This window comes from Peromyscus leucopus, chromosome 11, assembly GCF_004664715.2.
Source record: "Peromyscus leucopus breed LL Stock chromosome 11, UCI_PerLeu_2.1, whole genome shotgun sequence".
Taxonomy (NCBI): domain Eukaryota; kingdom Metazoa; phylum Chordata; class Mammalia; order Rodentia; family Cricetidae; genus Peromyscus; species Peromyscus leucopus.
Genome location: NC_051072.1, coordinates 56,464,018 through 56,489,956, shown reverse-complemented (window position 1 = coordinate 56,489,956; position 25,939 = coordinate 56,464,018). Strand labels below are relative to the sequence as shown.

The 25,939-nt window shown below is 41.3% G+C and overlaps 1 protein-coding gene across 7 annotated transcripts in view; it reads right to left on the bottom strand.

Moving 5' to 3' along the window:
- The window catches only part of Msh3 (mutS homolog 3), an 87,979-nt gene that overhangs the window by 43,155 nt on the left and 18,885 nt on the right, over positions 1-25,939 (bottom strand). For 4 of the 7 annotated variants that reach the window (XM_028891035.2, XM_037209512.1, XM_037209513.1 and 1 more), the window contains exons 5-10: positions 21,516-21,648; positions 14,402-14,589; positions 13,633-13,801; positions 7,888-7,952; positions 5,664-5,780; positions 1,515-1,622 (exon numbers count right to left, since the gene is read on the bottom strand). In XM_028891035.2, the coding sequence (XP_028746868.1) occupies positions 1,515-1,622; positions 5,664-5,780; positions 7,888-7,952; positions 13,633-13,801; positions 14,402-14,589; positions 21,516-21,648 (780 nt within the window). The remainder of the gene's footprint in view (positions 1-1,514; positions 1,623-5,663; positions 5,781-7,887; positions 7,953-13,632; positions 13,802-14,401; positions 14,590-21,515; positions 21,649-25,939) is intronic. The other 3 variants (XM_037209514.1, XM_037209515.1, XM_037209516.1) reach the window with 3 other exon arrangements.

The following is a 25,939-nucleotide window of genomic DNA, read 5'->3' as shown; positions in this document are numbered from 1 at the left end:
TAGATGGGAGGTGAGGGGATGGAACAGGAAGAGAGGAGGGAGGGAAACTATGGTTGGTATATAAAAATAAATGAAAAAATTTAATAAAAAAAATCACCAGCAGTCAAGAAGACTTATAAAAAAAAAAAAATGAGCAGGAATGAGACACAAACAGGTCTACCAGAGCTTCAGATACCCGAACTGGCAAGACTTTCACTTAACTGTGCCTACTCATGTCCAGAGCAACTGCACAAGGTTTAACAGAGGGAAAACATCAGGCCCTCTTACACTCTGATGACAATCATAACTTGGTGCAATGGGCCAAACCTCATAACCATCTGTGTGTCTTTTTTTTCACGATGGCAGTTCCAGTCGCAGCTAATCCCTGAAGGTGTCTTAATGAGGAATGAGGGGGTAGGGGGCACACTCGGTTTCAAATGGGAAGAGCCTGCATAAACAGACACTAAATGCCTCCACGTCGTTCAGAAACAGACCATCAGAAAAAGCTCACTTCACTACTGACGCCACAGAGGGATAAGGGACTGGAGATGCTAAGTTTTCATAACAATACATGGTAAGTAGGACATAAATTTTCCGTGTGCACTACAGTGAAGATTCAGCTACATGACATCCACAGGTGCCTGACGAGGCAACACCGTGTAAGTCTGGAATCCCTTTGGCATGAGAGAGAGCTAGGTAACAACTGAGACGCAAAGATTCTATTTTAAACATGACTGTGTGACCAATAATGTAGATGTATTCTTTACAAGTGGGCAGTAAAATAAAATAATATAATACATTTAGAGAACATAGCTTATATATACTCAGCCATCCAACTGTCTCTCACAAAGAAACACTGTACACTAAACAACCATGTTCTAGTACCCTATGTACGGCAGATCATAGGACACTTGCATATATATTTGAAAAACTTGACACAATACAAAGAAGAAACCAACATATGACAGAAGTAAGGAAAGCCAGACTGTCCACTAGGAACTTCAGGCCACAGGCCCAGCCAGGCAGCAGCCTCCTAGGCTTTTCTTTTAGTCCTCACAATAAGCCAGCCAGCTGAACAGTCTCTTAATTTTTCTGAGAACAGTGGCATGAATCCAGCTCTCAACAGGAGAATCAGGAAAGCTCACAGAAACCCAAGACAGGATCTCTCTCTTCCCAGTCCCTTATTCATACATAAGCTTTTATAACTGTAGTTTTCAAAATGAAGGTGAAATATGCTATAAAGTTTCCCAGAGCAAAAAGAGTCCTCAAACTTCATTTTAAAACTGTACATAAACTTAAAAGCTCAAGTGTAACATTCACTTCTAGAGTACTCCAGTCACCTGCATTTGATTCAGTCATAAAACAAGGAGGAAAAGTTGGTTTTTCCGAACTAAGAGATATGTGATATCTGGGTTTAACAAGAGTGTAACACATCTGAACAACTGCAATATTTTATAACAGTAATTGTCAGATTAACGGGATACTCCCATTGGGCCTGAAACCATGCTAATTGGCGGAAATGAAAAATCTATTACCTGCAGTAATTTCCTTGCTTAGCGACCTTGGCCAGAGAGAAAATGCAGTCAACAGTTGCTAGGTAATTCACGGCCTTACACAAAGTGTGGTAATGTTCACCAAAATTCCTACAGAAAGAGAAACAAGATGAGCAGGCTGATTTCTTGACCCATGCCAGCTGTGCTACAAGCAATCCGTCTACCAGCAACGTAAGTACGAATGAAATGAGCCAATCTATCTAACAGGTACGGGAGGGGGCAGTGTACTGATCTACCTCTCATGATAAAACAACTGGTCGCCGAGTCTTCAGCCACTTTGTTTGGCTAAACAAAGCCTAAAAACAGCTTGATATGATGATGTCAACATAGCATATTATATTACATATATAACTATATACGCTATAGTCACATTTCATCTGACTGTGACATTTCACTTCAGGAAAGAAATTTCAACAGAGAATTCAGTTTCCTCCCACAGCATCAAGGACTACTCAGGTGGGCCCGCTTCCCCAGGCACTCTTCCTTATAGCAACACCCAAGCCTGGAGTAACTGCTCAGTGTATCTCACATAGAACTGGCAGAACTGTCTGTCACACTGACCTAGCTTTTGTGGTCATTTGAATAGGTATGACCCCCATAAATTCATGTGTTTGAGTGCTTGGCCACAGGGGGTGGCACTATTAGGAGACATAGTCTTGTTGACGTTGGTATGTCCTTGTTGGAAGAAATGTGTCACTGTGGAGGCAGGCTTTGAGGTCTCATATATGTTCAAGCTGCACCCAGTACACAGTTCTCTTACTGCAGTGAATCAAGATGTAGAACTCTCAGGTACCTCTCCAGCACCATGCCTGCCTGAAGGCTGCCTTGCTTCCCACCATCACAATAATGGACTAAACCTCTAAACTGTAAACCAGCCCCAATTAAAGGTTTTCCTTTATAAGAGTTGCTATGGTTGGGGCTGGAAAGGTGGCTCAGTGGTTAAGAGCATGGGTTGCTCTTCCAGAAGACCTGGGTTCAATTCCCCACACTCACATGGTAGCTCACAATGGTCTGTAACACCCTCACACCAATGCACATAAAATTAAATAAATTATTTTAAAAAAAAAGAGTTGCCGTGATAATGGTGTCTCTTCACAGCAATAGAAACCCTAAGACAGCTTTATAACCCTAATATCTAGTCCACACTCCCAGCAGAGAATAGACATTGCAATAGACAGAAGTAAGTACTTCTTCAGCTATCTTATTAATACCAGGTGATGGAATATATCAAGACTTTTATTAAAAGATTTATTCACAAAGTGAATAGAAATATTTATAGTTGGGTTTTTTCAGCCTCTTTGTACCTATATTATTCCATTCTCTCATATCACAGCATTTTATTCCAATATGCACAACACTGTACAAACTATGGACATTTATATATAATGATAAACTGTGGGTGTTGAAAATGAACATAACTGGCCAGACATGATGGCATATGCCAACAATACAGCACTCGGGAAACTACTGAGGATCACAAGTCCAAGGTCACTCTCGGCCTCATAGGCATTCATGGTCCCATCTCAAAATAAATCAATAGGTAAAACAACAACAAAAAATACTACAAAAGAACCCGGGACTTAATTTTTAAATGCTCAGAATGAAATATCTTCTAAGTAAAGAAAGACTATGTAACGAAGCTTAAATTTTAGAGTAGGTAGTCATCTGTGAGAAACCAGGGCTTTGCTCATTTCAGAAGTAGGCAGTCACAGAGCATAGACTCCTTGAAGTCAGAATATGAGGAAAGGCATTGACAGCTAAGTCTACCGAAGGTCCAAGCGAAATGCTGAAGGGAACCGCTCCTCACTGCCCAGACACAGGAGGGACACCTCACATTGTCGCCTCACCACTCGCTCAACAGAGCTTCATTACCTAAACTACACAAAGGAAGTCCAGAGGACCGAAGCAGCCACCTCAAGTTCACACAGCTGTGAGCAGCAGAGCCCAGATTCCAACCACATTCTTTGTTTGCTTTGCTTCTGGTTTAACAGTGCTGGGGTAGAACCCATGGCCTAACCCATGCCCAGTGAATGATCTCGCACAGACCTCCACCTCCAATTCTAAACTATGACCCCATTTTACAATGCTATTCTTCAAGGTTCTATTAGCACTGTTGCTAATTTCTGTACATAGCTGGGGGCGGGGTAGGAAGGAGTAAATTGCCTGCCTTTTTCATAAAGTCATGATGCAACTCAGATACCCCTTACACAAACGGGAGAGGAAGATGGAGAGGGAAGTGTCACACTGAACACCTTTCCTGAAAGATATTTATGTAATATAATGTGGATTTCGGAAGTGCTGAATGTCAGTCTACTTGCTACTTAAAAATATTTGCAGTATTTCCCAACTTATAAAGGGCATCAGGTTAGATCACTATAATGATCAGTTCTTCCTACATAATTTTATCTCACTTTTACAAAAAGAAAATCTGTTTTCTGATTTGTTTTATTATCAAAAGAACTCTATTGATGTTTTCTTTTATTTATTTATTTATTTTTGGTTTATCAAGACAGGGTTTCTTTCACTGTGTAGCCTTGGTTGTCCTGGAATTCACTCTATAGATCAGGCTGACCTCAAACTCAGAGATCCACCTGCCTCTGCCTCCAAATGCTGGGATTAAAGGCATGCACACCACCACTATCTGGCTTATTAATAATATTTTCATGCAACTTTATTTTTATTATTATTTGTAAACTAAGAATTGCATTCACAGTATGCTTTATATATATTTATCTGAATAGACAGGACATATATATTAATTAGCCCATTTCCCCTGAGTTAAAGTTCATCAAAATAAGTGAAATGAATTCCACTAGTAGTGTAAGAGTTTGTGCAAATTTTGAACACACAGTGGTTATGCCCCTCCATCAGCTGGACCCTGATAGGTCAGAGCACATGCTTTGAGTACATGATGGCCCAGCACAATCCATGCACATATCCTCCCTCCCGCTGTGAGAAACTGACTTCTTAATGTGCATCTCGCTTTATTCACTTGTAAATTATGTGCAAGGATGCTATTTAATGCCACAGGGCTCAGAAAGGAGTGAGTGACTTCGTCTAAAGTCTCACAGTCGTGGAAGTTGATGCACATCTCTTCCCAACTTTAGGGCAGAGTCGGTGGAAATGAGCTGGGCTGGGAGTGCTCGCAGTGCAGGAAACAGCAAACTACAAACACTACTGTTTCCCCAAGAGCAGACGCACAGTCTGCTGCCCACCAGTGCCTAACACCGCCAATATGAACGCATGACTGTCAATCAATCCAGATGTGAGCCACTCTTCAAGACAAGGGCCAGGACTCTTCCAAAGGAAATTTGGTATCTTGAAAATGAAAAATATGGCAGATTATTCTAGATTAAAAGTAAGTAAAGAAGCGTGACCAAATGCAATGTGTAAGAGTTAATTAGATCTTTTCTTTAAAAATTGGGACAGGGAACATTGAGGAAACTCAAATATATTTATTTTTCAGAAATATTTATTTATTTTTACCTTATATGTATGACTATTTGTATGTGCACTACATGCACGCATCAAATATATTCTTAAATAGTTAAATTTTCCTAGATGTATTAATGGTGTGAAAATTCCTTGTAAGGATGTTGTTATTTTCATGCATACATAAGTACTTGGGATGAAATACTATGAAAAACTTCCACATAACTCTGGAACAGAAATATGCATGTATATGCATTTTCATATAGATGTATATACACACATACTAGAGACAGAAGCCAAATGAAGCAAAAACTTAGTATTTGCTAAATCTAGATGAGGGTACATAAATGGTCATTCCAGTTTTTAAAAAAATGAAAACCTAGAGAAAAATACACAAAATATTAAAAACTTAGGAAAAATGAATGAAGATAATAAAGTTAAAACAGGACCTACGCAGTGCAGAAAGGTGAGAGGGGTAAATTCCAAGGAGGAATTAAAAAAAAAAAAATGGCTCTACCAAGCGTCATTAGCCATAAAACACAACCCTGCAGCAGTGAAGTATATCGGGTCTCTCTCCTCAGACTGTTCGAGCTCACGCCCCAAAGGACTGAAAATCCCCACTCTTCTAGCAGGTCACAGCAGCATCTCTACCGTCTTTGGATGCACAGATTCAGAGCGTACTGTTCACTGCGAACTTACTCTAGAAAATCAAGCCACTCAGCACCGCAGTCAAGGACTAGCTGCTCCCGGAGCTGGTTCAGACGTCTGTAGTTTTCTACAATAAAAGGAGGGTGGAAACGGCTCACAGCTTTTGTGCTACAAGAGGAAAGGACAAAACAACACAGGAAATCAAGGTTATAAGAATCCGTGCTGCCGTCATTTCAGAAAATTAAAAGCGGTTATTATTCACCGATGAGCCTTGAACATAAACAGCTGTAAACAGAAAGCATTCTTTAATTATGGTCCTGAACTTGACTCTCAACAATAGGACTCTGTCTGTTCAGGGAGCTTTGAAAATGTCCTTAAAATTTCAACTGTATGACAAAGTCAGAGTTGAAACTTACTTCACTGGCAAAGGCTTTTTTTTTTCTTTCCTTCATGCTAAATGAAAATGTTTGCTTAAAAACATTGGAAGAAAATGCAGTTAAAAGAAAGAGAAAGTAGGGTGGATGCATTGGTGGTGGTTGTATTACTTCTAAGATTTTATACTTTTCTGTTCTGCATAATTCAGTACAAAAAGAAATGTACAATGCATCACAAAGAAGGTCAGAGCATGAATTCAGAATGTAAAAAAGACAGTTCTTCAGGTCCAGTGTGCCTGGATGGGAAGAAGTTTCACAAGCTCTCCTAGGCTTGAACATAAGCCGTCCTCTCCATCACAAAGGGGTAGACAGCATTTGGGAGCTAGCTCCTCAGTCAGAGATACTAGGCCAGGCCTTGACCAGGCCACACCTCAGCGCTGATGTCTTGTCCAAATGGAACAGACCTTGTGTGGGCTCCACTACAGCAAAGACTGTAGAGTGCCTCCTCGCAGGCACGACAGAGTTCACACAAAGTTTAGCAGAGTACCCTCTACGGGGATCCAAGAGTGGATGCTACTCCTGTTGAAAGCTGACAACAGGAACATGGTTTAAAAGAGCTCTTCAAGGCCATGGGTACCCAGTCTTTGCTTTCCTATATCACACTGCCATAGTTACCTTTAACTTAACTGTTGGATACTGAAGGTCTAACTGATGATACTCTAATTCATCCTTATACCAAGGCTCTGGCAGCCAGACAACAGACCAGATGGTAACAGGCCCTCACCAACTCTATTACTGCATGTTTAGAAGACGCTGGCATCCATATTTTGCCTTGCTAGTTGCTCCTCAATTGCACGTCCTAGAGTTCTAGGCAAACATTTTACCACAGCTTTTTCTTCTACAGTTGTTTATCCAGAACCCCAGCTTCTGTTCTACAGAATAATATGGGCATTACTAATGTCTTTTTATAAAGTGCACTTTCATTCATTTACTGTACATATAGGGCAAAATTTAACACAGGGAAGGATGCTCCAAGGATGAGAAACATCCTCCAAGTCAACACTATTCACATCTACAGCTTCAGTGGCATAAGGGAAAAAACAAGGTATTTGAATTCAAGAAACCCATGCTTGTGCTTAAAGTAGCTGTTGCCATGGCAATGGATAATGGTTACATTATTTAATTAACATAAGAAACTATTAGCCATTATGTCACCATGTCAAAATTTCCCTCATCCTTAACATAAGAATTTCTCCACTCCACCACCAGCCAGGAGTCTCCCCAATATTATCTTGGTCAAATGTTAATATTTCCATCCCCAGTCACACAGAGGCAGGAAGAGCGGTAAGGAAGAAGCAGGACGCTATAGTCAAAAGCACACACTTCTCCTGAACCAGTCCCTCCAAGGGACTGAGGAGGACAGAATGTGGCTCTCTAATACTGTTTTCACTTATATCCAACAGCTCATGATATAAGTTACAAAAAGAAGTAACTATTATAACTGCGTGCCAAGGAAAACACTGAGAATAAAGACACATGGAGCTCGGTGAGGGAGAAAATGAGATTTCAGCTTCTTAAAAGAAATGTCAGGTACAGCATTCATCAAAAAGCCGAAACCACCACATTCATCTTCCAGTTGAGCATTTCTCAACCTGATACTCACAGTCATGGGGCGAAAGAGTAATTGACAAGGGGAAATGTATTAAAATATGGACTTCAATATTTTTAAATGAATGACAAAAATAGCTGAAGACAAACATCTCTTTGGTTCAAAGTTCATAAGGAAATCGATGGAGGACAAGTACTCTTGCTTCAAGAACGTGGTGGCACTGGTCTAGCATCTCAGATACGCATCATAATTCATGCTAGAAGTAAAAAAAAAAAAAATGCCTTAAACTTACCTTCCAACCTTCACCCAGTCAGCTGGGATGCAAGATACAGCCGAGTTCTTCATTTCAATCATAAACTAAAATAAATGCAAATGAACAGTGAGATATTTAAATGGGCAGCCACCCACAGCATATCATGAGGCTTCTTGGAAATTGTGTGTGACAATTTAATAAACATTATTCTAAAACATTCAAAATAAATCCAGTATTATTCTTGGGAGAGTTTGGGTGTTTTCTAATAACTTCTTTCATTCATTACTATCCATGTATCTTAAGAACTCTGTTACTCAGTAAGATTAAGTTTGATAAAAGTGTGGGGTGTTTGTGCTGGAGTGGGGGAGTGGGGGTGCACGGGCTGGAGGGGGGGGGGCGGTGTGCACACATGTGCCTATGCGTACAACCGTGGAGGCCAGAAGAGGATGCTGGTTTAGTGTTCTGCCCTATCACACTCTCTGTCCTACTTCCCTGAGGCAGGGTCTCTCACTGAACCTGACACTCTTCTGTTTCAGCTAGACTGACTAGCCAGCAAGCCTCGGGGATCCTGTTGTCTCCTCCCCCACCACATGTTTGGAACTACCCATTGGAGCAGAACAGGCTTGATGTCTGGTCCCTCCCACAAGAAGCCATCAACTGCCAATCATTCAGTAAGGAGGGGTGGGGCCTTATGCGCCACACCTCCATCCACGGCTGGCTGCTGACCGTCCAGGACACCGCACTTCTGGTCTGGTCTTTCCATAGAGCACTCCCGTTCTTCTCGCCCCCTCTTCTGCAACATTCCCGAGCCTCACAGCAAGACTGCCTCCATATATCCACCCGTGCTCCCTCTGTAAGCAAACTTCTCGGACCTGACCCTCACCTCCTTTGTAGCACTCTTCAGGCGTGTCCTGTGCTCGAATCCTTGTAGTTGTGTGTGTGTGTGTGTGTGTGTGTGTGCGCACACACACACACACACACACACACACACACACACACACACACACACAGAGTCTGTAGTTTGTTCAGATACACTTTCAAAAATCTATACTATATACAGTAAGATCCAGAAATTCTTGGATTAATTCTGTGATAGTTTCATGAAGTTTTTCATTTGTCTGTTTTATGATATGCGTATAACTTCATATTTGTCATGTCTTTGACTTATTTTTACACGAAAAGAAATATTTAGCTTTTATATTAATGGTTAATATTTATTAATTTCCATACCAAGAAAATTTTGAAACTAATATATGATATCTTCATATATAGAAATTGAGTAATACAGTTTCAAATCTCCCATACTCAATTTTATAGTTGAGAATTAACAGTCTAAAAATGTCCCTGTAGTTACAAAAATTGGAAACAAGCCAAACTTTAGATGTATTATTGATGGAAAAAATAAAATTACTAAGTATACTAAATAATTCTTCAGTTCAAAAATGCTCTATGAAGGCACACTGGCATTTTATGAAGTAATTCTGAGAGAGCTGTGTCAAAGGCAAAGATCAAATTTCAAGGCTACAGGAAGAAAAGAAAAGATCCTAACCCGTGGGAGTTGGTGGTGAAGGGCTGGTGAACATTTTAAAAAGCCAATAAAAACAAGGTGTACCACGAGAATCACAGTGTAGCCATCAAAGGTCCACTCTAGGGACTGGCAGGGCTCCATCATGCTAGCCATGGGAATGAGAGGTGCAGCAAGAGTCTGGAAAGCCCACCTGGACCTCCTGTGGGTTAAACACCTGTGGTCACATGTCTGTCTAAGTTCTTCATACTGTGCTCGGGCCGAACTAACCTTCGGAGAGGAAATTCTCTCTGGTTATTTTCCAAACATCCTAAGAAGGAGCAGGCAGGCCCTTTGTTTATGCGTTTTACTGCTAAAGAAAAGCCACTGGAAAAAATAACTCTTGTTCTAGAAAGCTCTGCAAGATCTCATAGCAATCCCCTGCTCTGCAGTTTCTGACTTCACCTCCCTGAAGTTAACACAAGAATTCTGCCTTCAGTCCTTTTAGTACTTTCTCATATTACTCTCCCAGGACCGACTTCTGTCTGGGTTAATGTCAGACATTGTCATTCAAACTATATGACACCAGCCTAAGCTGGCATCATTACCAGGCTTGCTGAAAACCTTCTTTCCTTGCCTTTGCTTGTTTTATTTTGTTTTTAGATAGATGTATCTTATTTAGGGTTTCTATTGCTGGGATGAGACACCATGACCCCAAAGCAGGTTGGGACAGAAAGGGTTTCTTTGGCTTACACTTCATTGCTGTTCATGGCTGAAGGAAATCAGGACAGGAACTCAATCAAACAGGGCAGGAACCTGGAAGCAGGAGCTGATGCAGAGGCCATGGAGGGGTGCTGATTACTGACTTGATCCCCATGACTTGCTCAGCCTGCTTTCTAATAAAACCCAGGGCCACCATTCTAGGGATGGCTCCACCCACATGGGCTGGGCCCTCCCCTTTGATCTCGAATTGAGAAAATGCCTTCCAGCTGGATCTCATGGAGACATGTCCTCCACTGAGGCTGCTTCCTCTCTGATGACTCTAGCCTGCGTCAAGTTGACACACAAGACTGGATAGCACAAGATGTAATCCAGACTGATCGCAAGCTCTTTGAACACTGAACTTTGCTCCCCTGGCCTCTGCCTCCCAATTGCTAGACTTCCATCCCACCATCACTGCAGGCGGGCTGCAGACTCCTCAGCTCACTCTAGCACCTGCCTCTAGCACCTCAGCATCACAGGTAACCCACTCCTCCTCTCCCTCACTTTTTCTTCCCCTTCCCTTAGGAACTTGAAATGTTTCTTATTTACAAACTTAACAGAGAGACAACATATTGTAAGCGAGGGCACAGAGAAACCACCAATCTGGCAGGCCCATGGGTGGGAAGAAGGTTTTTATTGTAAAAACGGGAGGAGGACCAAAGCAGCCATGACTACCTTTCTGGGGCAGAGAGGAGAGGGCAGACTGGCAAGGGTGGGTGTTGGCTATTCACCCCGACTCTACGGGCCATGCTGTGGGCAGACACTCCCTTGTAAACTCCTTGTAAACTTTGTATAAGTATATACAAAACATATACTTATGTAAACTTTGTATAACTTAGTATATACAAAGTATATATTTATGTAAACTTTGTTAAACCCTCAAGGCGTGCAAGTGACCAGACCCTACCTGAGGAGATCCAGCAGCCAGGCTCCATCCCCAGACGTCCCTAGTGGCTGTTTTGGTTTTTTTTGTTTTATTTTGGTTTGGTTTGGTTTGGTTTTTTTTTTTTTTTTTTTTTTTTTTTTTTTTTTTTTTTTTTTTTTTTTTGCTGAAAACAGCTCTGAAGCAGGAGAGTGGCCAGGTCCCCAACCTTACAAGAAAACAAAATCCCACCAATCCCTGAGCTTGCCCCAAAATCAGGCCAAATAATCCTTCCAACCCCAGGATACCCTTGAAAACCCCCCTGCTCCTCTGCCAAGAAACTACATTAAACCCCTTAGCCCCCCCCATTCTGCCCAGTTCTCTACTTCTCTCCTGAGCACAGGCAGCAATCCTCCTGGGTTCCCCCTCCCAATAAATCCCGTGTGAGGTTTGTTGTGCGGCATGACTTTGTGATAGTCCTTGGCTCCCAACTGCCAAGACACTAAGACACATATATATGGAAGCGGAGGGGGGGGGGAAGGGGCAGAAAGAAGAGCAGGAGCAGAGAAAAACCCCTGGGTTATAAAGAAAAACTAGTAGAAACTAGCAGCTGCAGGGTTGGAGGAGGGAATCCTATGAACTGGATCAGCCTGGAAGTTTAGGGTGGGGGTGGAGGGTGGGGTTAGTTGGTATACACCATAGGTACGTGTCAGTAAGCCAAGTGGCTCTTCCTGGCAGACAGAAACGTATTTCACAGGTTCCTGTGGAATGATAAGAGAGAACTTTTATCTCTCTGCCAAAAACCCTCTAGTCCAGTTGAGCAGAGCCAAAACTGTCATCATGGATCAAGTCAGTGGGCCTGCCTCTTTTGGGGTGCTTGGGGTTTTTCCCTTTGGACCTGTGGTGGTTTGGGAGGAAACGGCCCTCAAAGTGAGTGGCACTTTTAGGAGGTGTGCCCTTGCTGGAGGAAGTGTCCCATGGCGGAAACAAGAGATATAATTAAATATTCAATGTCTGTTTAAATACTCAAAAAATATTTGTGCAGAGTTCTGAGTGAAACAGGCTTTGTGAAATCTCTGCTGAGCATAGCATCCTCAGAACTTTAGCCAGAGATGGATGGGCTAACTTAAGTTAGGGGTTAAATCTATAAAATGTACATGGTCTGGAGCATTCTGATAAGCACACTATTGTTCATCCTAATTGCCTACTTCAAATAGCCATATAAATGGCAATCTTTCACTAAAATACACAAAGCAATGCAAATATAAGACACATGATTTGAAAATGTTGTAGCCAGGCTGTTCCAGTGGGTTCCCTGTAACAGAGCTTTCTCCCACAAGAAAAAAAAATCTAATTTTAAATCTTAAATAGAATGTACATCCTATAGAAATTATTCCTAAGTTTATTAAATTGATATTTTAACAAGTATAATTTCTGGAATTCCTAGAATTAGAATCTTCACAGTAATATAAAGACGTAGTAGGAGCGATCGTCAAGATGCAGAACAGGACTGAATGCTACAGCTACATTTGTAAAGGATTTCTCTCTTAATGGTTCTCATTTCAATATTAATACCAACTTTAAAGACAAGTATACATCCTTGGGCTGGAGAGATGGCTCTGCGGTTAAGAGCACTGGCTGGTCTTCCAGAGGACCTGGGTTCAATTCCCAGTACCCACGTGGCAACTCACAACTGTCTTTAACTCCATTTCCAAGAGATTCAATACCCTCATACAGGCAAACCAATGTACATGAAATAAAAATAAATAAATTATTTTAAAAAGATAAGTATATATCCTAGACCACATTCCAAACAGCAACATAATCTATGTGTATTTCCACTCTTTTTAAATAAGACTTGAGGAGGAAGTGCTGTCAGTTAGTCACTCTGTGATTCAACCAGTATGTGTGGTCTACCTGGCACCATTTCCTCTGTAAGGCAGGAGTTCAAGGCTGGCATCTCAGGCCTGGGCCCTAGACCCTGTTAATAATAACTAAGATCTTCTGTACTGTATCTTCAACAGGTAACAGGGCACACGTAACATCAAATTGCTTGAATTTATTGAAAGATTAATAAAACGTTATCCCAATTTCTTGTCGAAACAGGTTATTATGGCATATTTCCAAGGGAAAAGACAGCAGGTTTTTAATGATGATATCTACAACTGTCAAGTCCAAAGCCCCTCCCTCGTGCCCCAAAGGAGATGCTGGTAACACTGTTCTAAACAGAAGGACTGTTGCCAGGGAAACAAGCCTAAAGGTTTCCGTTTACTGAAAAGCAGATCTCTTAAGGGGGTTTCTGTCCAGCAAGGACCACCCTCAATCCTCCAGGAACCTCCCTCAACCCCCGCCCCACATCACCCATATCCAAGAGGGGACCTCACATAGTTCCCCATCAACCTTGACAGCCGGTGTCAGCTCAGACCCCCACCCCACTGATATCATATAAAATCTGCTTGCTTTGGGCCATTTTGCTCTTTCAACCTTGGCAATTTGAATACCAATAAATCTTTCTTTGTGCCCATAGAGGGGTCTAGTTTGGTAGTTTTTCTGCACCACTGCTTATAACAGCCTATCCAGAGATTTTACTTATATTATGAAATAGCTTTTCTACTCCAGGCAAACTGATATAAAATGAAAATATGTTTGACATTACCTCTTGTCCTGATACAGTCACATATTGTAAAGAAGGAAGTTTTAGTATTTTTCGTAATTCTTGTAAATGCATTTGGATACTCTGAGTAACTTCTTGAATTTCATCTTTCCTCTTTTTTATTAAAGGGAAGCCAGACAGGTCTTTGAATAATTCAGTTTTATCGCCAACTCTAAAATATGAAAAGTGCAGATCCGGATATTGAAGCGTATTAATTAGACCAGTTATCAATTTTGTAGCATGATGAAATATCAACAGACTGGAACTCAGGAAAATGAGGTTCTAAGTCCAGCTCTGCCACTGAATATTTATAGAGACATTCCTTAACTTCTGACAAAATCATTTTTACTTTATTCACAATTTGTATGGTAAAACCAAGAAATAAACTATCATGTCATTTGCCTACTCAGAAAATAACAACAAAGGCACACTCAGCTTCCTGTAAGATACACCACAAAACCACACCCTTAAGAGGACAACTGCAGATTCTACACACAAACACAATCACCCCTGGCATCTAGGAAATGGGGACAAGGGCCATCTGGCACCTGCTTTGGAGTTAATAAACTGCTAGCTACTACCTGGCTTTAGTTTTACCCTCTGTCACCTGATACCTGGGGAAGTACTTCATCTGTCCTAGATTGCGAACTGCCTGAGTGTAGACAACTATAAATGTTCCCAATTACATATGTACTCAAGCAACTTCCCACACCAAATGGCAAATACACTAGCTGACGGTCACTAGTGGGAGGAAGTGGGAGTCTGCACTTACTTGGCAGCTTGTTCATTCAGTATCTTTAAGTAATGTTCCACTGGACTGAGGAGCTCAGGAATTTCTAAGATGAGTGTTCGGAGTAAGTCTGACTGTACGTGGGAATTAACAGCAGGCATTAATGCTTGAAGCTCTGACTTCAGGTGACTCAGGCTTTTGACAATCAAGAAGAACTCTTGCGTAGAGCACTGGAAAAAGAAATATTTTTTAATCTAAAAAGCTGGATGTGGTGGCTCCCCTGTGATCCCAACATTCAGGAGGCTGGGGTGGGAGGGTCTCTGCAAGTTCAAGGTCAGAGTCCAGGCATGGATTAAAAAGAGAGATAGCGCTGTAAACCAGGGTGCAGTAAAGAACCTGTGAAATGGCCCCTCTGTGGTTTGGGGAAAGGTTTTTATCGTAGATAGATAGAAAACATCCAGAAGCATCTAAAGGAGTCCAGATCAGAGAGGAAAATAAAATCCAGACTCCTTTTTCTTTACGCTTTTTTTTTTTTTGCTTTTTTTTTTGGGGGGGTTGTTTTTTTTTTTTTTTTAAGATTTATTTATTATATATACAGTGTTCTGCCTGCATGAATCCTTGCAGGCCAGAAGAAGGCACCAGATTTCATTACAGATGGTTGTGAGCCACCATGTGGTTGCTGGGAATTAAACTCTGGACCTTTGGAAGAACAGCCAGTGCTCTTAACCTCTGAGCCATCTCTCCAGCCCCTTTACCCTATTTTAATTTGGCCCTTTTAATTGGTTTACTGAGGACAGGTGGCTAGATCTGACATTGGGACACTGACTGTTATGAGGCTTAAGGAGAGAATCAGACCAAGAGAGGCACTCTGGGAGAGGGGAGAACAGCTTTGTCAAAAAGGCAGTTTGGGTTTTATAGGACAGTTTTAGTTGGGCAAGAAAGCATTAAGGAAAAAGAAACTGTTGTGGGCAAGAGGTCCAGAACATCCATACAGTTTCCATTTCCCCAGAGGGGCTGGGTTCCACAAAGGTCGTTCCTTGGTATCCCAAGTGACTCCATCTTTGGGCCAGGTTAACAGTTGTGAACCCCCAAGTTTGATAACCATCAAAAAAATAAACTAAAACTACAAGGCATCATTTGTCATTTGTTCAAATGTCCAAGATGTAAAACAGACATCTTTCTCTAGTAGATGTCTAGTAGATGTCATCCTTCATCATCTTTCTATTAGTAGAAGCAACCTTTTTGAAGATCATATAGGTATAACCTCACAGCTATTAATAAGGTTCTTAGAGCATGAATAAACACCCTTGGAAAGCCAGGCTTCTAGACTGAACTTCTTAATAGGAAAGAAATTATTATTCTCTTTCTCCTGAGACATACAAAGGACAGGTCATTTGTGAAGTACTTACCACAGTCATTATCAGCCTATTTTGCACAAAACTAGGGATCAATTTAATAACTAAACAAAAAGCGACCAAGTTAAAAAGTCTACCTGTATTAGATCTTGGAAGCATGTAGGTACAAAAAGAAATAAACCAAAGGAAAAAAGCTAATAAAAAGTGAGTATCTTTTGGTTAAGGCAATTATGCTTCAAAGAACAGGCCACAGGCACAAGACACAGCACCGAAGGGTCAGAGCCTAAGGTCCATGTGTAACGTGAGGCTTGGGCTCAGTTCAGCCTGGCTAGGAAACCATTTACATACAAGACTGGGCAAGCTCTCTTTTCTCAACATTGGTGAAACATCCTTATTCTTAAATGTATTTACCAACTTTAGCATCTAACATGGGTTCCTGTGACACGATTTTCTAAGATTTGACCTGGAAGTTTTAATATAAAAAGAAATATTTATTTTATTGCACATTAATTAAGCCCACTTGGGATCTCCCATCATTGCCACCATAAAGCACCTCGATAAGAATTCTACAACCACGGGGCCTAGGCTGCCCCACAGAACTAGGATGCAGGATGTCACTCATCACTGGTGCGAACAGCAGGAGCTTAGAGTAATGTAGGAAGAAGAAAAAACAAAACTAAAGGGCCAGGAAGAAAAACCTGCGCAACCACTGCTTTACAAAAAAAAAAAACAAAAACTAAGGAATGTCATGCACTGACGGTGGGGACAAGAGCCAGCTAAGAAAAACGTGGTGGAAGCATTCAGACTTGAGCCAATCTTGAGCCGCAATCCAGTGAAACACCCAGAGCAGCACCAAGGAACAGCTTCCGAGTGAGTCACAAGTTCTTCTAGTAAAATACAATCAGAGATTTCAAGGCGGAAGGCATCCTCGCGCTGCACATTGATTACTTTCACATGAATGTGATTATAACTTTTTCTCCAGTTCGGAAACTTGCAGAACTACTCAGAGCTTATGAGAGGTAAACAGCTAAGAGAGAGAAGTTGAAAGACTGGCAGTGAGACGGCCTAGAAATCACCACAGCTCGGCAGGATGTGGCCACCTCCAGCTATGGACGCTTTGACCTTGCTTTTCTGATTAACAGCTCAAACAAAAATCTGTTCTGCTCTTATTTTCTCTTGAGAGAAAAAGAGAAAAAAAATCTCTGACATCTGTCAAGGAATCCTTTCAAACAGTGAAGGCAAAGTGCCTGCCTGGAGATCAGCTGACTGGAGAGGGTAATAGCATTGACTGCCAGGCATTGGGCCAAGGATACAAACTAACACATGGTTTTGTACCTCTCTGCAGCACCAAAGACCCAGCACAGAATTTTCCAGTATCAACATGGTGTCTATCACTGCCAGCCAGCAGAACGGAAGCACAGTACACAGTGTTACAATTGACTCCACTGAGCACAATCAACTCAGGGATCTTCTTCCCCAGGATCTGCATTACCAAATCCAGTTTGTATTTTGTTTCTAATTTAACTGCAGCACAGGGAACAATTACATAAGTCCTCTTGGGTACCACAAATATCCTCAAAGGCAGTACTTATCATTCTGGCACAATTTCCCAGGGAAGACAAGTCTTAAAAAGTAAACATTAATGAAAATTGGTCAGACTAAACTTTGGGCATATAAAATTCGTTCTACCATGGATTAAGCAGGTAATTTGTATTTGGCAGAAAGGTAACATATAAATGAAGTTTGCTTGTGAAGAGTCAACCAGAAAAAAAACTGCAATGGCAATTGAGAAAACCACATCAAACATGGGAGCACTAAAGGACACAGCAACTAAAACTCAGTCAGGATGCTGGATTGAAGCATAAATTCTGTCACGTTAGTAAGCTACTAGCCCTCTGTGGTGGTTTCAATAGAAATGGCCCCTACAGGCTCATAGGCAATGGCACTATTAGGAAGTGTGGCCTTGTTGGAGGAAGTGTGTCACAGGAGGCAGGCTTTGAAGTTTCAGATGCTCAATCCAGGCCCAGTGTCTCTCTCTCTCTTCCTGCTGCCTTTGGATCCAGGTGTAGAACTCACAGCTACTTTTCCAGCACCATGTCTGCCTGTGTGCCTCCATGCTTCCCGCCATGATAACAATGGACTAAACCTCTGGACTGTAAGCCAACCCTAATCTAAGAGTTGCTGTGGCCATGGTGTCTCTTTACAGCAATAGAAACCCTAACTAAGACACCCTCTTTCAGCAACATTGCATTAGACAACATTATGCATTTGTAGCATGACTACACAGCACATTATGCATCATTTCCTAGCAGTAAGAACGTGCTACCACAGCCCTCTCCTCTCACGGCTCAGGGTCATTACAGAACAGGAGGCAGAAAGACTGTCAGAGTCAGACGAGGGAGATGACCACACTGAAACTGTGTTTTCCAGACATGACAGGGCAGTTGTACAGAGAAATTCACTAAAGAACTATGAGCCCAAAGCCCAAGGTGGGCTAAGCAGCCCTGGACAAGAATGTTGATTCACTACTGACATCTGCAGGCTGCCGGCATCCAGGAAGCTACTGTTAGAGAAGGAAACCATGTAGCCTCCTAAACTAAGGCAGCACCAATACTGCCTGGGGGCCTCTAGGATCAGGAAAGTCCTGACAAGGGAGCACAAGATGGCGTGGTCTCTGAAATGGATGTTCCCCTTGGGGGACAGTGGCAGGGATTCCTTAGTTTCCACTAAGAGGATATTGCAATTCTTAAATTAACATCTATGCCCCAAACACAGGGACGCCCAAGGTCGTAAAAGAAACACTACTACAGATTAAATCATATATTGACCTTCACACCGTGATAATGGATGACTTCAATTCTCCATTCTCACCAAAGGACAAGTTGCCAGACAAAAACTAAACAGAGCCATGCTGGAGTTAACTGATGCCATAATCCAAATAGACCTAGTAGATATTTACAGAACATTTCACCCAAACACAAAAGAATATACATACCTTCTGGGACACAGAGCAAGTCTCAACAGATAAAAGAAAATTGAAATAACACCCTGCATTCTATCTGACCACCATGAATTAAAGCTGGATTTCAACAAAAACAGAAACAACAGAAAGCTTACAAACTCATGGAAATGAAACAACTCACTATTTGATGGAAAATGGGTAAAGAGAGAAATTAAGTAAGAAATTTAAAACTTTCTAGAACTGAATGAAAACACAACATACCCAAACTTATGGGACACAATGAAGGTGCTTAAGAGGCAAGTTCACAGCACTAAATATTTCCATTTAAAAAAAAGTGGAGAGATCTCATATTAGTAACTTAATAACATACCTGAAAGCTCTAGAACAAAAAGAAGAAATAACACCCCAAAGGATTAGCCAGCAAGAAACAATCAAAGTCTTGGCTGAAATAAATAAAATAGAAACAAATAAATAACAACAACAAAACAATAAAAAGAATCAATGAAACAAAGGGTTGGTTCTCTAATAAAAATAATAAGATTGACAAACCCTTAGCCAAATTTAACTAAAAGGTGGATAGAGAAGACACAAATTAAAAAATTAGAGATGAAAAGGGGACATAACAACAGACACTAATGAAATCCAGGACATACTTTAAAAACCAGTACCCCACCAAACTGGAAAATCTAAAACAAATGAGTAATTTTCTTGATATATACCAACTACTAAAGTTAAAGCAATAATAGAGAAGCGTTTTAAATAGACCCCTAGTGAAACAGAAGTAGTCATTAAAAGTCTCTCAATCAAAAAAAAAGCCTATGATCAGATGGTTTTAGAGCAAAATTCTACCAGACTTTCAAAGAAAAGTTAACGACAATATTCCTCAAATTATTCTACAGAATAGAAACAGAAGGAACATTGCCAAGTTCAGTTTATGAGGCCACAGTCACCCTAATACCCAAACCATATAAAGATTCAACAAACAAAGAACATTACAGAGAAATTTCCCTTATGAACATAGGGATATGTTCAAACTCAAAATACTCAAAACAATACTCACAAACCAAATCCAAGAATTCATCAAAAAGATCATCCACCACGATCAAGTAGGCTTTATTCCAGAGATGCAGGGATGGCTCAATACATGAAAATAAGTAAATGTAACCCACAATATACATAAAGCTAAAGAAAAATATCATGTGATCTTCCTAGTAGATGTCAAAAAAGCCTTTGATAAAATCCAACACCCCTTCATGATCACAGTCCTGGAGACATTAGGGATGCAAAAGTTGTACCTCAACATGATAAAGGATATTTACACCAAGGCCACAACAAACATCAGCCTAAATGGATAGAAACACAAAGCATTTCCACTAAAATCAGGTACAAACAAGGTTGTCCACTCTCCATATCTAATCAATACAGAACTTGAGCTTTAGCTGGAGCCATAAGACAACTGAAGGAGATCAAGGAGATATATACTGGAAAGGAAAAAGATCCATATTAGATGGATGAGAGGATCCAACAGGGAGTTAAGCGGAAGAGGAAAGGTAAGGGAGAGTATATGAGAAGGGACAGCTTAAAACTAAAGCCATTTGAGGAGTTGTATGAAAGCCTAATAAAGTAGAAGCTTCTTAAAATATATACATGTATGAAGGTGCTCTAAATTAAATCATCAAATATTGGGGGAAGCAGAGTCCCATTTGGCTGTCTCTTATCACCAAATGAAGTTTCCAGCACTGGAAATGCATTATATTCTCAGCCAAAGTGATCCCATGGACATACCCAAACAACCCAGGAAGTTGCCAAAGCTACTGGTTGCTTTCCATACACTGATGATAAGGCCCTATTGCTGAAGACAACACCTATAAACTCATTGAACACGGAGAAGTCAAGGTGGTGCCCGCCCAGAGCCTTCACCCGCGGGGTACTGGAACATACTCTGGATACTACCAAAACAGAAGGGTAAACAACAAGACAGCTAGCTACAAACCCTTTGGTTTATAATAGTTACCTCCCTGCTAGATACACTGGTACAACTCTGGCATAAAGTTTTTGAGAGTTACCAACCAATACCTGATTTGAATTACGGCTCACTCCACAAGATGGAAGCCATACCCAATTCTGCTTGAGTGACCAAGAATCTGAGACTAGATAGGCCAGCTACCTACAGGAAAACTAAATGCTACTGTTCTGTTAAAGAAAAGTAGCAATAAAATGACTCTTAACACCATTCTGCTGTACTCATAGATTCATGCCTTGCTCAGCCATCATCAGAGAAGCAAGCTTCCTCCTGCAGCATACGGGAACAAACTCAGAGACCCACAGCCAGGCATTATGCAGAGTGAGAGATCTCAGGATACTCAGTCTGAAAAGGGTGTCTCCGTCAGATCCCTCCCCTCACGGCTCAGAGAACTCCTGAAGAGGAGGTAGAAACGTGTGTGTCACTAATACTCTCACACATCCTACACCAACATCTTTTCCCTTTGTTTACGTCAAAGAAGGTTTTAATAAATTAAGGCTTCTCTTTTTCAAAGTCACAGGTCAACGTAAGTTTCTCATTTTGACCATGATCCGCACTTGGAAGATAAAACACAGCATCTTGCATTTTAATAGGGCTTCTGCATATGCTGCTGGAGTCTCAGAAAGTGAGAATACTTTTTATGAATGCCAACACTGGAACACCTTAACTTGTACAATGAGAGTTTCTGAGGCTACAGATGTTTCTCATGCTACTCACAAGCACTGACGAGAACCCACACGATCTCCCTTCAGGACCTAGCATTCTTCTATTGAGGAACACCATGAGTCTCGGGGGTGGGGGAGTTTTACCACTTACTTTCTTGTGATAGATGCTACCGAGTCCTCTTTCGACGTCGGGTAATTTCCGCAGATGGTTTTCTATCTGCTCAAACACACTGGACTCTGAGTGGAGAACATCAGCTATGGCATCAAGTCGGCCATTTATGTCCCTGAGAGAACAGAAGAACAGCAACGAACACATGTCAGGAATTCAGAGTACAGGCGCGCCACCCACGTTAATGCCTAGGACTATGCCACGGTCACTAGTCTGAGGAGGAGGCTTTCATTCTAGTCTCCCCTGACTCCTTCTATCATTTGGCTCAACACATAGGTACCGTACGAGGAAAGTCACTAGCTAAGTGTGATGGAGATGGCTCACGAGGCAAATGTACAGATATACTTCCCAATCTCCTCTAGGATTAGGCATGACCATAGACTTAAGTTCTACTCCTTGAAATGAGGATAGGAATGATGTATGTCACCTCTATGCCCTGGCTGATAAAAAATAAAATAACCTGTGTAAGCTTTCATAATACTCTCTCTGCTATGAGCCATATGTTGACTCTGTCTGCCTGGGTTCATGACTAGAGCAGAACAGCCTCTACTCCCACATCCACTACCAGGTAAATGTCTCGTGTAGTTAAACCACCGAGATTTGGGATACGTTTGCTATAATAGGCCTGCCTTGAGCAATAAGATGACTCGGTTATGGTGGTAGTGGTGTTGAATGGGCATGTGTTGGCAGAAATAGAGCCTAATTAAAGATGGGGCAGTAGCAATAAAAAGTGAGGAGACCGTGATGGCAGAAGACACAGGAAACTAGTGTTGCAGGACTTCATCAATGGTGACATACCCTGAGTGATGTAAGCCCCTGGGGAAGATGTGTGAAGGTCTTGTCAACTTAAAATGGAGACCTGACTGACTAAATGTACCCTCAATGAACTGTGGCCCACTGAATCCCTATTGACCAAAGGCCTACACTGGATATAAAGGCCATCAGTGATCCTGAAGACTGTGGTAAGTCTTATGGATACAGACCCTCAATAAAATTTAAATGAATAAACCAGTGGATAAAAGAATGAAATGTTTTAGTGCAAACAGAAGCATCAGACATTAAGTAAACATGGTCGGAGACTAGAAATAGATGGTCAGTATTTAAGAGTACTTGTTGATCTTGTAGAAGATCTGGGTTCTGCTCCCAGCACCCATATGCAGGTTCACAACCATTCCTAACTTCAGTCCCAGGTGGGGGTGCTGTGGTCTTTCTGTCTGCTGTGAATATGCGTTGCTATCATTGGTTAATAAAGAAGCTGCTTTGGCCTATGGTAAGACAGGTTATAGCAGACAGGAAATCCAAGCAAAGATACAGGGAGAAGAAAGGCGGAGTCAGAGCAGACACCATCCAGCCACCCAAGGAGCAAGATGCCAGCAGACCAGTAAAGCCACAGGCACGTGGCAAAATATAGATTGATAGAAATGAGTTAATTTAAGATGTCAGAGCTAACTAGCAATAAGCCTGAGCCATAGACCAAACAGTGTGTAATTAATATTAAGCCTCTGAGTGATTGTTTCATAAAAACAGCTGCTGCCCAGGAAGGATCGAGAAACTTCTGTCTACATGAGGGTCTCTGCAACCAAAGCCAGCAGAGTGTCAATCCACATGAGGCAAGAAGAAAGTCTGGTTCAATACAACTCAATAGCCAGTATTGGTTCAAACTTCAAGAGTCTGACACCAGGCAGTTTATTTTATGTATATTTAAGTGCAGTACAATATGGAAAAAAATTCCTGGTAATAATTAACTCAGCCACGTGTGTACAATAAAGCTAAGTATGACTGTATCAAAACTCTTTGTAAAGTACCTGTGTCCTCTCATAAAGATGGGTTCTACAGAGAGACCATGTGTGACATCTTAAGGGTGTGGGGAAGGATCTGGTGTGGTCTCAGTCACACAGATAGTGCAAAGATCACCAGGCTACAAACCACCTCTGTTCTTGTTTGTAACATACACGTGACAACTCCCACAAAAGTGGGTTCTACAGACTAACAGGAAAAAAAAAAAAAAAAAAAAAAAAAAAAAAAAAAAAAAAAAAAAAAACCTCAATGTAAGGGTCTGGAGAGGATGACTGAGATAAACATAGGAGTCTGGGGGAGCCAGATGTGGAGCCAGATACTGCTAGCCATACAGATAGCACAGAGGGTATTAACCACCTCCATTCCCAGTTTTCTGGGTGGAAAACAGGTTGTACATCTCTTTCTTTAAAGAGACAATCCAGCATTTTCAACATTCCTGGTTTTCTTAGCGCTTATCTGTGGCCCCTACAATCCAATCCCAAGGAATCTGATGCCTCCTTTTGACCTCCGCAGGTGCCAGGCACACGTGTGATGCACATATATACATGCAAGAAAGACACTAATATACATAAAATAAAATAAATCTAATAATAATGAGTAAACAGGTTGGCCTATGCTGCTGTCCCACGCACTGATGTGAAGGACACACCTGATACCAGGATCCCGCCTGGAGGAGTTTGTAGTTAGTGTAATGTTACTTTCCTCATCTCTGCACTCACCCTGTGAATCATGCCTTTCCATGATACAGCGCCACTACACTAACATCCCCACAACCTCAGGATCACAGTATATTACAGGATGCTCAATAAACACTTGTTTATTTCAAATCAACTTGATTCCCAAAGCTACATACAAAGTGAGTCAAAATGAACAGAAAAAAAAATTAAAGCTGTTTTGCATAGGACTGTTGTGATAAAATAAATCAATGTTTTACTCTAACATTTACCCAAAATGCTACATAAATATGAAGTTTTGCTTCAATAACTCATCCCCGCAAAAATGAAAGATGACACCAGTTGGATTAGATGGGGGCTGATGCTACAGAGGGATTGAGGACAGATAAAAGAATGCCATCTGGGAATTTTTAGACAACCCACACAGATAGCTACTATCTTGAAATTAAAGGTTTTTTGAATACAGAAAGATAAGACCAAATGACTCAAATAAAAATCTAAGCCAGCTTTATGAATTCTATCAGGAAAAAAATTTAATAGGCATAAGACCATAAATTCCTTAAGAGACTAGAAATATTACACTACATTGGTTTCAACCTGCAAAACCATAAAACAAGCAGCTTTTGGTCTAGCCTGGTATCAGCACCAGCAGAAGCATGATGCTCACTATGAATCATTTTGGTATGAACCTAGCCTGTTCCAGCTCAGAGCTCAAGAATTTGGGATCAGAAGGAAAGTGACTTGAATCTTATCCAGGGCCTGCCATTTATTATTTATCCCTGGTTTCTCCAGCTGTAAGATGTGAGTAGCAATGGACCTAACTTTTAGTGTTATTGCAAGAATTCAATAAATAAGTCAAGTATTTAGGGCAGTGGCTGCAACACAATAACCAGTCACTAAGCACTAACTGAGGCTGTCCTCAGCTATATACATTAGATAACACAAAGACTAGCATGTGGGGAAGCATGGTGGCTCGTACCTTTAATCCCAGCGTTTGGGAGGCAGAGGCACGTGGATCTCTGAGCTTGAGGCCAGCCTGATCTGGACAGGGTTCTAGGACAGCCAGGGAAACACAGAAATCTTGTCTCAAAAACCCAAGTGGGGAACAAAACCAAAACCAAACAAAATGAATAGCATGTAAAAGGAAGAAACCGCATCCAAAAAGGAAATTTGGAAATAGCTATAGGCAGACCTTAAGAAACACCCATGAAAGCGTATTATTTCCTGTAAAGTAGGTAAACAAGAAGAGCCAGACCTGGAGTCTTCGGCACTGAGAATGGCGGGTAGCAGTGATCTGTGTGCTAAGGTTGGTGGAGTTGCATTGAGAAAATATGTTGCTACTAATTAGAGGTGCCTATGTGGGCAGGGAGACAGTTAGAGGGTGTATAGCATTGCTTAGTACAAATTAGTCAACACTGGGTAGCAATAATTCCATTTTTACCTTCTGTATGCAGATTAAAATGCCAATGACAAAGAATGGCTTCAAAGTTTTTAAAAATAAAACAATTCACATAATTTGGAGGTCTCTCTTTTTTTTTAATTAGAAGTAGTTACAAGACCTTCCAAAAAATTATAATAAAGCAGTATGAGAGCCATGGGAATCATTATGTTAGTTCAGCCAACAGGAGAGGTCAGGTGCATGTGACCAGCAACGGGAGGCAGCACTGTCAAAGAGATCACGATGAAGACGTCTTAGTCTTCCTTCTGTCATTGAGACAAAAGACCTGACAAAAGCAATATGGAGAGAAAAACATTATCTGGCGCACAATTCCAGGTGACAGTCCAGCAGTGTGTGGGAGTCAAGACGACTGGAACTGGAATCAGCTCGTCACGTCCTAGCCAAGAGCTGAAAGAACAAAGGCATGCGTGCTTCTGCCCAGCTCTCTTCCTCCAATCTTATAACCTAGGGAATGGTGCTACCCAGGGTGGCCATAG